This window comes from Batrachochytrium dendrobatidis, assembly GCF_000203795.2.
Source record: "Batrachochytrium dendrobatidis JAM81 unplaced genomic scaffold BATDEscaffold_8, whole genome shotgun sequence".
NCBI lineage: Eukaryota > Fungi > Chytridiomycota > Chytridiomycetes > Rhizophydiales > Batrachochytrium > Batrachochytrium dendrobatidis.
In genome coordinates, this window is record NW_006281106.1 from 1,051,609 (window position 1) to 1,064,428 (window position 12,820).

Here is a 12,820-nt window from a genome sequence, read left to right on the forward strand (position 1 = left end):
TTCTTGTCATCCTAGTCAATCCCCATCTGCTGCTCACACATCACTCTCACCAGCATTACTGGACTTGAAAACTGCTGCTTCCAGAGTTCATGCTTTGGTCGGTTCTTCTAAAGCGTCTTCCAGAATTCATTCTCCATTCCTGTCGGAACTTACTGCAACGCCATGTCTCGACTCAACTATTCCTCCTCAACCAACCACTACAACCGGTCGAAAGAAAAAGGTTCGACAATCAGTTTTTTCATTTGGTCATGTAGAGCATTTCAATGTTTGCCATAAGCTGTTGCTGTTGGAAATATACAAAGCTTGGGTTGATTCTCATGTTTTGATCATCTTCCGAAATGTGTTCGTTTAAATGTCTTGCACTGGATGATTCCAATTCAAAGTTGATCTACTTTGGATTATGGTTAAGCTTGCCAAAAATTATCAATTCATCTGTAGAGCAAATGTGCTTTTGGTTTAGTTGTGGTTGTTGTTTTAATAGACTTTGGGTACTTGTGCAGCATGAATTATTGACTGTGATTTGAAATTCAATCAAATCGTTACAACTCTAATCCCAATTAAATAAGCGACTTTTGTGGATTGAGTCGTCTACACACATACTAAACTGGAATTCTGTTGGAATGGGTGCTTTCAACTATATCAAGTATGCAATGAACGCTCATTCATGTCATAGGCTTTCATATTCACCGACTTTGTACGGTGCAAATGGATTTGAAATACTACACTTGACTGATACTGACAACGTTAAAGTTTGGTTTTTCCCAATTCCAAAAATTCATATCTTGTTGATTCTCAATTTACTGATTTCATCAAATTGTATAGATGTACTAATCCTTTGTCAACCCAAAATCTTTGATGAATTATAGAAGAAAAAGAACGTAGTAGCAAATGATTCAAACGGCCAGTTAGATTATCGGTCTGGGCCACATAGCATACATAACGATGGTTTGTTATACTTTTTCCAACACTCTCATAGTCTAGTTGAATACAAGGCTTTACTGTTGGATCAATTCCACTTGGTCACTCACACTGATTATTTTTTAATTAGTGAATGCATTTAGTTATGGAGACCATAATCATGTGCATAATTCATCCAACATAAGTGGAAGTAAGAAAAAGAAGGGGAAAGTTTCACATCCAGGAGCCAGTTTAGATCACTATCATCTACACCACCCCTATCAACACCCTAATAATAACTCTAGCAATAATAGTGTATTTGGTGGTAAACCAGATGATATCTGGTATGCTGGGGACGCTGCCGAACGCTCACGTCTACGAGATTTCTGGCTACAACTCAGCGAAGAAGACCGAGGTGCACTGGTCAAATTGGAAAAAGAAGCTGTATTAAAAAAAGTTCGAGACCAGCAAAAACAAACTTGTTCTTGCCATGTATGCGGACGTCGGAGGTAATTTTGACTATATAGATATATTTATTGCTCATGTCGGTTTGCAACCAGCTGAGCAGAAGGCGAACCTGACACATACATCATTCAACTTTTTTGCTGTATAATACGATTTCAACCAATAGGATGGTGCTTGGAGAAGAATTAGAGGAACTTTATGATGCTTATTATAACGAACTACAGCAGTTTGCCAACGATCATAATGCAGGAACACCGAGCAAGCAGCATCCCCACCACGCTTCTTATTGCCATAACGAAGACGATATTCATGATGAAAATTGTGATGCTGAAAGCGACGATAGTGGTATTCTTGAGTTTGGAACTAGTCTAACTGTCAAGGGTGAGTTATTTTGATACTATAATGACGGCTTAGTATTCAAGACTGCTTTGAATGCTCGGTATGCTGATTTTCATTGAATGATGAATTATACAAACAGGCGGGATCTTAACAGTCGCTGACGATTTTCTTAAAAACGATGGACAAAAGTTTTTGAATTTAATGGAGCAGCTTTCTCAAAGGCGACTTCAATCTTCAAACGAAGAGGACGAATTTGCTGGGATGAGTCCACCCAATGATGTAGGATATGACGATTACAATGAAGATGATGAGGATGAATTTTCGGCTGATGGACCGGTTAGTTATATTTTTGATTGCTACGCTTACTTTAATTGGATGTATAAAGGTCTAATTTTTCTGGATTTCAATCAACTAGGACTATCTAACGGAACAACAGCGCAAGGAAGAAGGTCGTCGCATGTTTCAAATTTTTGCTGCCAAAATGTTTGAGCAGCGTGTTCTAGCAGCATATCATGAAAAAGTAAGTTGAATAATGATTTAATTGACCAGCTACTCCAATTAAATTCTTACTCGTGCACATTTATACATTTAAATGTATAGCTTTCTCAGGAGCGCCAGAACCGTTTGATTGAGGAGCTAGAAGCTGAGGAGCGTGAGCAGCAAGAACAAGAAAGGGCTAAACAGGAGGAAAGGGAGAGAAAAAAGGCACAGAGGCAGTATGTATATATTGGCTTTGTTTGAAAACTTGCTTCCAATCACTGATTTTAGGTATATTTTTATGGCATATACCGTAATTTAAATTAATAGAGCCATTCAAAAGAAAAAGGAAGAGGAAAAGATAAGACTCGAAGAGGAAAGGCTGGCTCAACAGCGCGCAGAAGAGGAAAGAGTTGAAAAAGAACGGTATGTCTTTAAACGTTGTCAGCATAATGACCAGATGGTGCAGTTATTCCAAGAAAATTGAGGGTTTATGATTATTTTTCACTGACGATTCTGTATTTTATGTGTGTTAGCCAACTCTTGCTTGCTGAACGGGCCAAGCGAGATGCTGAGCTAAAGCAGCAACAGATAGAACAGGAAAGGGCGTTTCAAGAAGTTGAACGTACACGCAAGAACGAAGAGAAGCGGAAGAAAAAGGAGATGGAGGAAGAAAGTCGCAAACAGCGGCAACGTGAAGCTACTGAAAAGCTGAATCAGGATCGAGCACGCTTGAAGCAGGAGAAGCAGGACCGAAAAGAGCGTGAGCGCAAAGAGGCTGCTGCAAACTCTGTCAAGAATATTGCTGATGTGGCCGTAGCTGTTGTAGCAGCCCGTCAAGCCTTGTCCACCAGTGTTCCACCAACTACTGGAAAGCAGTTCAAAAACGATCCTGTCGCGATCCCTCAGGCTCCCTCATCAGTAAACTCTTCCAGTGCATCAACCACTGAGCCACCAAAATCACTCTCCACTGGATCTCCGACTTCTCACTGCAGCCCACCTTCCAGCGCTGTCGATTTTCAGCGGAGCAAGCAAGGTAAACAAGGCAAACATGCCAAGTCATTGGTTGGTTTACACCCACTTCCACCAAAGCCAATGCCCACAGCTACTATCGCTAATGGAGATCAGTCGAATCGATCAAATCAAAGACAAAATGCAAAACTCTCATCTGCCTCGGCTCGTCCACTTCCTACAACACAAGCTTCTGCTACTTTAAATCAAACCATATCTCAACTAGCGCAAAAATTGGAAGATACCAAAGTTTCGCCTTGTCCTGCTCCACCACTGTCGCAATCCATTTCCTCTCGCTCTCTGCACCAATATTCACCAATTCACGCACAATCTCAAGCAACACTCACACAACCTGTTTCTTCCAGTATACCATCAACCGCGCCTGGTACAGAGCAGTTGTTTTCGGCCTTTTCCCATATATATAGCAATCATATTCCTGCCGATTCGACTCATGGCAGACAGACACCATTTATTCCACTTCATGTTTCTTCAGGCCCATCTCAAACTCTTTTTGGTCATACCGATCCCATCCAACCTACTTTTCATCCGCCACATATGAGTGTAAATGGATTGTCTGACACGATGCCCACTGCAAATTTACATGATCAGTCGAGTTTTTTTATTCCTGGGCCATCTTTTGAACATCCCGACATGCGTTTTGATCAGCACGATTTGCATACTAGACCGCAGCCGCTGTCGCTTAATGAGCGTATAGATATTCTTGGCTCAGGCAATTCGAATATGAGACATGCGCCAATCCAACGACCTTGTGCTAACCATTTTTCTGGACTATCTAATCCCAGTCTTATGAATGACGCAAATGCACCACAGGCATGGGGAGCATCAAACACTCCTGTTTCTGCTCCTGGTAATGCATTTTCATACGGCGGGCTATATGGACATTTAAATACATTTGGTTCGCCAGGCGAGGAGTTTTCTCGGCTAGATCGTGTTGAAGGAGTCGGTCTTGGAGCAATTGGAATGAACAAGCCACTTTTACAGCAGCAGCAACAACCACTGCCGGCATTTCCATTTCAGCAACGCAGAGGGTCGCATCGCATTTTTGCTGCCGAGCCCGAATCCAATGCAATTTCTACCACAACGGCTGTATCTGTGCCATCACGATGGAGTACAGCAACTCAGATCCCTGTTGCACATGGGGTGACTGTTGGATCTGGAATCAAATCTTTGTTGCCAGGAAATGCATCATTTCATGCTAGTCCTCCTCCTGGTCTAGGGATGAGCGCTTCTACCGAGTTGGCTCGTGGTACCTCTGGATTAGGATTAGTCATGCCAGGTGCACCAACAGCTCGAATAAACTCTCATATGGATGTGAATGCGTACTTGTCTATAATCCAAGAGCCGACAAGTATTGCCAATCACGTATGGGGTACGTTATCTCGACTGTGATATTGGTTGCCACGACATTGTTTGAGATGATTGACTGTTTTTGAGATATTTCATAACCGGGGTGATTGACATTGCTTTCTTTTCATATTTTTACGACTCATCTTGTTCTTAGATATACCACTACAAGCACGACGTCCTTCACCGACATTTGCCTCGACATTTTCTCAACGGCCTATGGTTAATTCTGGAGGTGGGGTAAATGCACTAGGAGGTCTATCTACCTTTGCTTCTATATCACAGGGACATCCATCCACAGCAATGGGAGTTCCACCACGTCAGTCTTCACCCACAATCGGCAATACTGATCTTTACACATCAAATGCATTTTTTCCCGATCCCATCTCATCCCTGACTGACCGGTTTAAGAGCGTTCAAGGAGGCCCAGGCAACCTTACCCTGTCAACTGGACTGGCATCACCCACCGTATCACAACCTACGCATGACATGCAAGATTGGCAGCGACAACGTAATGGGTCATTGAATAGCAAGGAAACCACTGCGGAAGAGTGGCCTCATTCTGCGTTCAACTAGCCTTGATTCATGGCACATTTTTGTGATACTATTCATATGAATGTGTTGGTTGATTGTTACATATCTCATTCTTTTTTCTTTACATAAACAAGTTTTACCTTTGTTTTTAGAGGTGGGTATGGAGAGATAAGCTATTTCAAACAACGATTCAATCCATTTATTGGTACAATGCAAAGCTTAAGCCAAATGTAAAGATAAATTTGGGTTTATTTTTGATTCAACACATTCAAAATGAGAAACGGCGGACAGGGCTTGACAACAGCAGCCAGATTTAGTCACAAAGCCATGATGATAAAATGCTAGATGCTTCCAACTATCAAACACGAGTACACGAGGTTCTCTTCAGATACAAAACGTTTAGTGACGGACAACATCAGGCTCGAGACTTGCACCACGCTTAATCCGTCCCCAACCAATCAATCGCCAATGCTTATCAATTCTACGACTCAGGGCAACACGCTCATCTACCTCGGTACATGCTGGAGCAGTCAGAACCACCTTGGCTAAATCAGCCTTGACACTAATCACACGACCACCAGTTGAGGTTGAGCCGATATTGAACATGAGCACTTCGTTTTTAGCTAGCTTTTGCACTTTGGTGAGTTTTTTGTCTTCGCTTTTTACACCAAGCAGCTGGCGAAGAAGAAAATAGTTGATTTCAATTTCAGTGAATATGGAGGGGAGAGTGCCTACAGAACCAAGAACCTGACCAACAAGTCGATCTGAACGACAAATGGTTGGATCAATGAGCGTGCCTACACCTATTATAGTGCAAACCATTCAAGCCCACACATGGTTATAAAATGGGTTAGATACAGACAGTATTCTATTTCAAAGCAATAGCATCTCACCAATGAGGCCACCAGGAACTGCAAACTTGAGATCGTTATTTTCAGCAAATAACGAAACAATGCGAGAGAAAATAGGACGACACTTTGTACGTCCTTCATGGTCCTTGGATACCACACCAGGTCGAACCTCGATCTCATCGCCAATTTTAAGAACACCTCTGAGAATAGATCCACCTGCAACACCACCCTTTAAATCGACAACTTCTGAGCCAGGTTTGTTGACATCAAAAGAACGAATGACAATCAGTCTGGGATCGGCTGTGAAGTCACGAATAGGAATAGGAATCTTTTTGCAAATATATTCCGAAATGGCATCCACGTTGAATTTTAGTTGTGCGGAAATAGGAATAATTGGAGCGTTGTCTGCAACAGTTCCTTTAACAAATTTAAGGATACTTTCATAGTGCTGCTCGGCAGCTGATTCCTTGATAAGATCAATCTTGTTTTGAAGAATAATAATGTGCTGCAGTTTCATGATCTCGATAGCAGCCAAATGTTCCGAAGTTTGTGGCTGAGGACACGATTCATTTCCAGCAATCAACAACAGAGCAGCGTCCATGACAGCAGCTCCGTTCAACATGGTAGCCATAAGAATATCGTGACCTGGACAATCAACAAAGGAAACATGACTGTACACATATTTAATATTAACAAGTCAGATTAGAATACAATCGAATAACATGACTTTAACTCGGTCGATAGAATCGACTCTTACCGCATAAGACGCATCTTTCCTTTGCAACCAGATCGTTCACAAACAAAGCCTTCGTCCTTGTCGCTCTTGTGAGAGCGATAACATCCAGGACGAGGACATTGTTCATTGTCACACTTGAATATCTATCAACAACCCAAACAATAAATAACGATTGCTGTAAACCAGCGCAGTAATTGGTAGTGATAATTCAAGACCACACCTTTGCATTGGCATAACCCAGTTTGATGGTAATGTTACGTTCTAGTTCGTTCTTGAAGCGTACAGTCTGCACACCGGAAATGGCTTTGACGACAGTAGATTTACCGTGAGCTACATGACCAATAGTGCCTAATACATATAAATCATGTTTTAATATCCAGTAGATCGATACAGCATTTTTATTCAGGTCAAAATCACTCGAGTTGTTCTATCAGCCATGTAGTGCTGCAGTGATGAATAGAACCCAAACTGAACCAGCCCAAAAAATCACATAGTAATACCGACTCATTGAGGATCAAGCAGTCTGTTTAACAATCAATTCATGAATGACATAATTTACCAATATTGATGGTAGCCTGGCGAGAAATGACTTCTGGAGAGAGTGGATGCAGAGTGGATGGATCAACCGACATGACTATAACAACAACAGAATGGATTCAAGTGGTTAGCATGCATTTTCTATTCAATTTATACGACTATAGCAATTCATGACACCTAACACTTGTTTTTTAGTTGAAGTGCAAACGCAACAATTGCATTCTTTTTTGTCACATTTTGTGACTGTCGTTCGCTTTGCTTTCAAACAATTCAACATTACACTTTAAAGAATCGACTGTTTGACATTCTTTAATAAATTACAGTTTTTAATCGAGATTGTTCTCATTGTACGATCACCAGATATTGGGTTTATCGAGTCTACTTTATATTCTAAATCTTGTACGTTCGCGTTCTAGTTCAATCATGCAGTCATAGGAATGAATTATACATGCCAATCATCAAGAAAAAGACCAAAAATATAATATTGTCACTCATCATTCCATGATTGACAGTTTATTAAATATCCTTATTTGGTGGTCTATTTTACGTCAACATGGTTGCATCAATATAGTCTGGATACTTGTTGGGATTAACAAAAATCCAGTTCATTCATCAAATAAATAGAGAAATATCAGATGAATAGATAATACAAGGTACTCGACACTAATATTTTTTAGTCAAGAGACGGGTTGTCAACCTCCAACTTTTCTTTTTTTAAACAAACATTTCAAATATTGAGTGACTAGCGTGTATAATTGCATGTCTGAGATGGTTAAACTAGAGCGTATTTGATATTAGAATAGAATTTCCAATAACAAATATTCAACAATTGAATATTCCAAAATAATCAATACAAAATCAAGTCATTTTTCGTGAAAATTGTTATAAAAAAATAATCCAACTTTTGTGAGTTTAGAAATTAAAGTGGTTGCAAACGCTGTTAGCTCGCCCTAGTCGACTCCCTGGAGAAAACACTGTGTTCTAACGGATACTACAGAACTTGGTTATCATCTTACTTTTATCATAGCGTTTCATCCGAGTACTCATCAAATGATACCTGCACTTGGAGGAGCCGGAGGCTGGGCAAACTGGAGTTTGACTGTAGTCATTTCTATCGCATGCACAGTTGCTACTGGAGCAGTTGTGGTTGCTGCTACATCGATGCTGCTGAGAGACCACAACCAAACAGTTTTACGCAACGAGTTCAAGTTGCGTTACCGCAAAGTCAAGGCCTTGTTGCGAGCCATCGAAACAGAGTTTTTTCAGATCCTTCCACAGATACTGATGGTTGAGGCTGCTTCTACCCAATCGACTATGGCTGCTACAGTAAATCTATTGATGGCTATATCTCCTGCTGCAGAGACTCCTGTATCTTTATCAGCTAGTTTGGCCTCTTCTCAGCCAAGCAACTACAATGATGAGATCAGCGACAGCAGTTGTGTCCTTGTCAATCCTGACTGTTCTACTCTGCTGTCTGCTACTAAACCTGAACCCTCTACTACCGTATCAAAGCCTGCGTCTATGGGAGAAGCCCTTCCTGTCCAAGTCATGCCTCTCTCCCCTCTTCCTGACAGTCCCAATGCTGTGGCTGGACTGAATGCAAAACTGTCATCACCTGTCTGCAGACAAACCATGTCTGCAAGCTCTGCCATGGGCAAAACAGCATCTTCATGCTTACAAAAACCATCTCACGAGGGAATCAGAAACATAGGGCTTGCTGATCCATTCGTCTCTAAACAATCCACTCATACCAGTCTGTCAAATTCGATCGGAGAAATGCCATTAACATTACCACAGTTGACAAAAAAACTTGCTATGCTTGATGATCAAATTATGCGCATGCTGGAGCGACTGGACGACATCAAGCCTTTTGCACTCGCACCGCCAGGCCTTGTTTTGGAATCTCAGCAGAGTCGCATTCAGCTGCAATCCTCGCTTGCTGCTACTCATATCACAGCATCCTCATCACAACCTGCGGCAGTAGTCGCAGGCATGGCTGTAGCAGCTCAAAATGCATTCTTGCTATTACTAGATGCTTTTGGAGCAGGAACTGTTAAACCTGAACTGCTGCATGCAGCATCGTTAAATGCATCAAGCCTGGATCATTTAGAAACCACCAATGTTCAACTGGATACCAAGACACATCGTGTAATTATGGATGGCATTGATGTGGTTGCTAGATCTAAAAATATCCTGTCAAAAACACTACACGAAGCGTTGGGTCGGATTGATCGAGCATGCGATACTGCTGGCATCGCAAAGTAACTTGGCACCCAATACAATCATGAGCTTTTAACCTTTTTCTCAACGCTCATCAAGCACATACTATAATTAATTTTTGTTTTCGTTTTTCGGCACTTGTCTTGGATCCAAATTTCAATAAACTTTTCTGGTATATCCGTTTATGTGTATGCATAGATATCAATACTTTTTGATGGCTGGGAGTTCCATTCGATATACTAGTCAAAACATTTCTGTACCTTGTGTACGAATTTTAGATACTGCGCTGTAGAATTGTGTATTGGCAGGTCCAAATACGGATTACACCAACAATAAACCAACTCAGTGAAATGTGTTGGCTGCTTGAAAACACGAAATGGCCTACCAAATAATACACCAAGTACCTATCAGGCTATACAGTTATGCCATGTAAACTGTCCTTGGAATTAATGCAGCTTAGTCAAAAATACAACACACACTGTGGTGTAATGATTCCAATAGAATCAACTCAAAGTCTATAAATAATGCTCGTATATCCATCATAATAATTTAATCCATATTCTACCATATTACAACTAAAATCAATCACCTTTATTATCAGTTATGCATCCCACTACTCTCTTGGTTTTTGCTGTCGTCGCCACGGCTAGTGCCACGGTTATTCCAGCTATTCACAGAAATGATCTCCAAAAGCGATCGCCAGGATATGGTAGATCTAGATTTAGACATCACCAATTTGGACATCAACAGTTTGGGCATCATCAGCAGTTTGGACATCATCAATTTGGACATCAACAGTTTGGACATCGTCAGTTTGGTCGCAGATATTAGACTTTTGAATCTACTCAATTTAATAGTATTAATAAATTAAACTGCAATTTTATCCATTTACACTCCAATAGATTCAACCTTGCACATTGTATACAAAGACAGTATATGGATGTGTTTATCATGACTAAAATTATTTTTTAGCATTCAACATGGCTCAACTAGTTGTCCAGTGTTAAATATCATAAAATACAGTGTTTAAAGTGATACCCATGAATGGTCTTGGCATGCAAGTTTTATACTTTTAGTAATCGTTTCATTCATGACAATATAACAGTATCAAATATCATAATGTGCAAGAGTGCTGGTGATTATGCTTTTTGGACAAGCTTTTTATAGCCATATTCGCGTGAGATGGAACACAAACCAAACAGATGCATTTCAAATTCAATACATTCCATATCCTTGATACTTGTCCAACCTTCAATTTACCTTTTATTACAGGTACATATTGTGTGATGGGTATAGAACCAATAGTTGCATGACAACCATGCAATCATTGTTCTCTTGAACTAGAACACAAATATACGAGTTTGTAGGATACAAAAAGTAGAGTTGTATTGACAGGATCAAACACAATATGCGATTGTAGTGAATTTATTGACTGTACAATGTATGACTACCCAACCACAATCATTCTAGTCCAGTCCAATACTATAGTTTGATTATTGATGGACGCTGTATTTGAAAAAAGAATTGAAACCATCGAGTGATTGTCGTGTCATGCGTTTTCAATACCAAAAACAGCCAAAAGTCTTGATGGATTTAGATATTGGTAAATTAAAAACTAGTCGGATGTTTAATGCTGTTGTTTTTAGAAATAAACGGGTTGGGTAGGACCGACTTTCATGATTCGTTATTCATTGTGGATTTAAAAAATGTCGATATTGAAAATTTATTGAGGTTAAAGGATATGAAATCTGAAGGGCTGGATATCAATATTATGAAGCTTCGCAGTAGTTTCCAGGAACAAGTCCAATTCCACATAGTTGGATGGTGATGATAGCTTTTCGTGACTCGATAGCAGGGGTAGGGTCTTCCCATTTGCCATATACACGCAGCTTTAGCCCTGTCAACCACCCAGCTCCATAGCTACGATTATAATCCAAAAATTCCTGTACTTTGAGTGAAAGCTCATCTACCGCTGGAGAGTAAGTGATGGTCATGTTTTCACGAGTAAGATATTTTGATGGGGTGGTGGATGTACTACTAGATCTAGCACCTAAAAGTGTGTCGACATCCTCCAACTCATCAATTGAAGTCCATCGACCAGATATGACTTTTTTGTTGGAGTCTTTGGTTTCCATCGCATCTGTATCTTTTCCAATAGCAGTATCAGTATCCTTTACAATGACCGCATCAAGCGACTCCGTGAAGTACTCGTCATCTGTATGCGGTTTGACATCCCCAGCGTGCTTTGAAATAATAATGAGCTCGTCCCCACTCTCCATTGACATTTCATATTCAGTAGCCTTGACAAATGGAAACACGGCATGCATGCGATGAACCTTTAATCTGTATACGGGTGTGTCGACCACTTGAGCGTGTACTGATGATTGTGTAGTTGATGCAGTAGGTGTAACATCTGGAATATATCCCAGTTCTTTTTCAAGTGTATGTACAAGAGTTGGCAACAGGATCGAATCTAAATCAGACAATTTAAGCGAGAGCAAAACAGGTGTGGGTATAGAAGCATCAACCCCTTTTTTCTCCAAGGCAGAGTTGCGTTGCGATCCGGTAGAGCCAAATGTATTGCTGTTTCTATGACTGGCGGTTGAGGTGCGAAAACTCCATTTCCACTCCCATCCTTGGCCGGCCACGTCTACCTCACCATCCGAGTCATCCATGTGATGGGTGTCGGAATCGCCTTGCAACACACCGTCAGACGATGGCATGGCATCCTGACCATGAGACATGGACTCGTTATCGGCAGTGTTGGACTGTCGTAAAGCATCGTTCTTTTTTGATTTGGTATCTGTTGAAGCAGCTGATGATTTTCCATTGAATCTGGCATCTGTTGCCGCGAATGCAAAATCTCGTACAATCACTAATGAAAATTGAAAATGATAAATGGATGGCGGAGAATACAATATCCAATAACCAAAAGCTAAGATTAGATTCAAGTCGAACCAAAGGTATCCAAAAATCAATACTTGATTCAATTTTATACAGAATGCAACGAGTGCCAGTTTTTAAAGGCTGTTGTGCATAGTGATTGAAGATGACAATAGTGTTGCTGATGTAATGGAAAACATACCAAGCGACGATAAATCTGTTGATAAAGCATCTTTCGACTGATGCCGGCCCAAAATCAGTACATGAATAGATTGTCCAAAGCGGTCAATAAACCATTAGATTATAGTCCGAATAACCCATACAATATATAAATGAAAAGAGAAAGTAAATTGGGTTAGATGGACTGACAATGACAAGGCTTGACACAGGTTAATGGTCGTGTCAGTACTCAGACATGTTACAAGTCTGTTTTAAAGCAATACTTTAAAAGTGTTTCTTTACAAAAGAGAAACACAGCTTACCATGGCCACTTGCAGTTTGATGG

At 40.6% G+C, this 12,820-nt stretch overlaps 5 protein-coding genes across 5 annotated transcripts; 3 read left to right on the forward strand and 2 right to left on the reverse strand.

Annotated features, from left to right (window-relative positions):
- Nucleotides 1-4,417: 4,417 nt before the first annotated feature.
- Nucleotides 4,418-5,231, forward strand: BATDEDRAFT_33420 (uncharacterized protein). The gene is made up of 2 exons (XM_006679907.1): nucleotides 4,418-4,579; nucleotides 4,712-5,231. The coding sequence occupies exons 1-2, from the start codon at nucleotides 4,429-4,431 to the stop codon at nucleotides 5,128-5,130; spliced, it is 570 nt and encodes a 189-aa protein (XP_006679970.1). The 5' UTR covers nucleotides 4,418-4,428; the 3' UTR covers nucleotides 5,131-5,231.
- An 87-nt stretch (nucleotides 5,232-5,318) lies between these two features.
- BATDEDRAFT_33421 (translation initiation factor eIF2 subunit gamma) lies at nucleotides 5,319-7,307 on the reverse strand (the record flags this gene model as incomplete). Its single annotated transcript, XM_006679908.1, has 5 exons — nucleotides 5,319-5,891; nucleotides 5,982-6,610; nucleotides 6,697-6,818; nucleotides 6,896-7,023; nucleotides 7,235-7,307. The coding sequence occupies 5 exons, from the start codon at nucleotides 7,305-7,307 to the stop codon at nucleotides 5,488-5,490; spliced, it is 1,356 nt and encodes a 451-aa protein (XP_006679971.1). The 3' UTR covers nucleotides 5,319-5,487.
- A 955-nt stretch (nucleotides 7,308-8,262) lies between these two features.
- Nucleotides 8,263-9,477, forward strand: BATDEDRAFT_89941 (uncharacterized protein; the record flags this gene model as incomplete). Its single annotated transcript, XM_006680033.1, has 1 exon — nucleotides 8,263-9,477. One exon carries the CDS (start codon nucleotides 8,263-8,265, stop codon nucleotides 9,475-9,477), a length of 1,215 nt encoding a protein of 404 aa, XP_006680096.1.
- Nucleotides 9,478-10,035: 558 nt separating this feature from the next.
- Nucleotides 10,036-10,263, forward strand: BATDEDRAFT_89942 (uncharacterized protein; the record flags this gene model as incomplete). The annotated part of the gene is made up of 1 exon (XM_006680034.1): nucleotides 10,036-10,263. The coding sequence occupies one exon, from the start codon at nucleotides 10,036-10,038 to the stop codon at nucleotides 10,261-10,263; it is 228 nt and encodes a 75-aa protein (XP_006680097.1).
- An 877-nt stretch (nucleotides 10,264-11,140) lies between these two features.
- Nucleotides 11,141-12,812, reverse strand: BATDEDRAFT_37146 (uncharacterized protein). The gene is made up of 3 exons (XM_006679967.1): nucleotides 12,798-12,812; nucleotides 12,518-12,554; nucleotides 11,141-12,307 (listed from the first exon to the last, which is right to left on the reverse strand). Exons 1-3 carry the CDS (start codon nucleotides 12,798-12,800, stop codon nucleotides 11,202-11,204), a joined length of 1,146 nt encoding a protein of 381 aa, XP_006680030.1. The 5' UTR covers nucleotides 12,801-12,812; the 3' UTR covers nucleotides 11,141-11,201.
- Between the last annotated feature and the right edge of the window lie 8 nt (nucleotides 12,813-12,820).

Excerpts from the sequence above, each read along its gene's own strand:
- BATDEDRAFT_33420 (XM_006679907.1), top strand. The coding sequence starts at position 4,429 with ATGAGCGCTTCTACCGAGTTGGCTCGTGGTACCTCTGGATTAGGATTA. Across the intron at positions 4,580-4,711 it reads TATTGCCAATCACGTATGGG|ATATACCACTACAAGCACGA; the intron begins GTACGTTATCTC and ends TCTTGTTCTTAG.
- BATDEDRAFT_37146 (XM_006679967.1), bottom strand. Across the intron at positions 12,308-12,517 it reads AACAGATTTATCGTCGCTTG|TGATTGTACGAGATTTTGCA; the intron begins GTATGTTTTCCA and ends AATTTTCATTAG.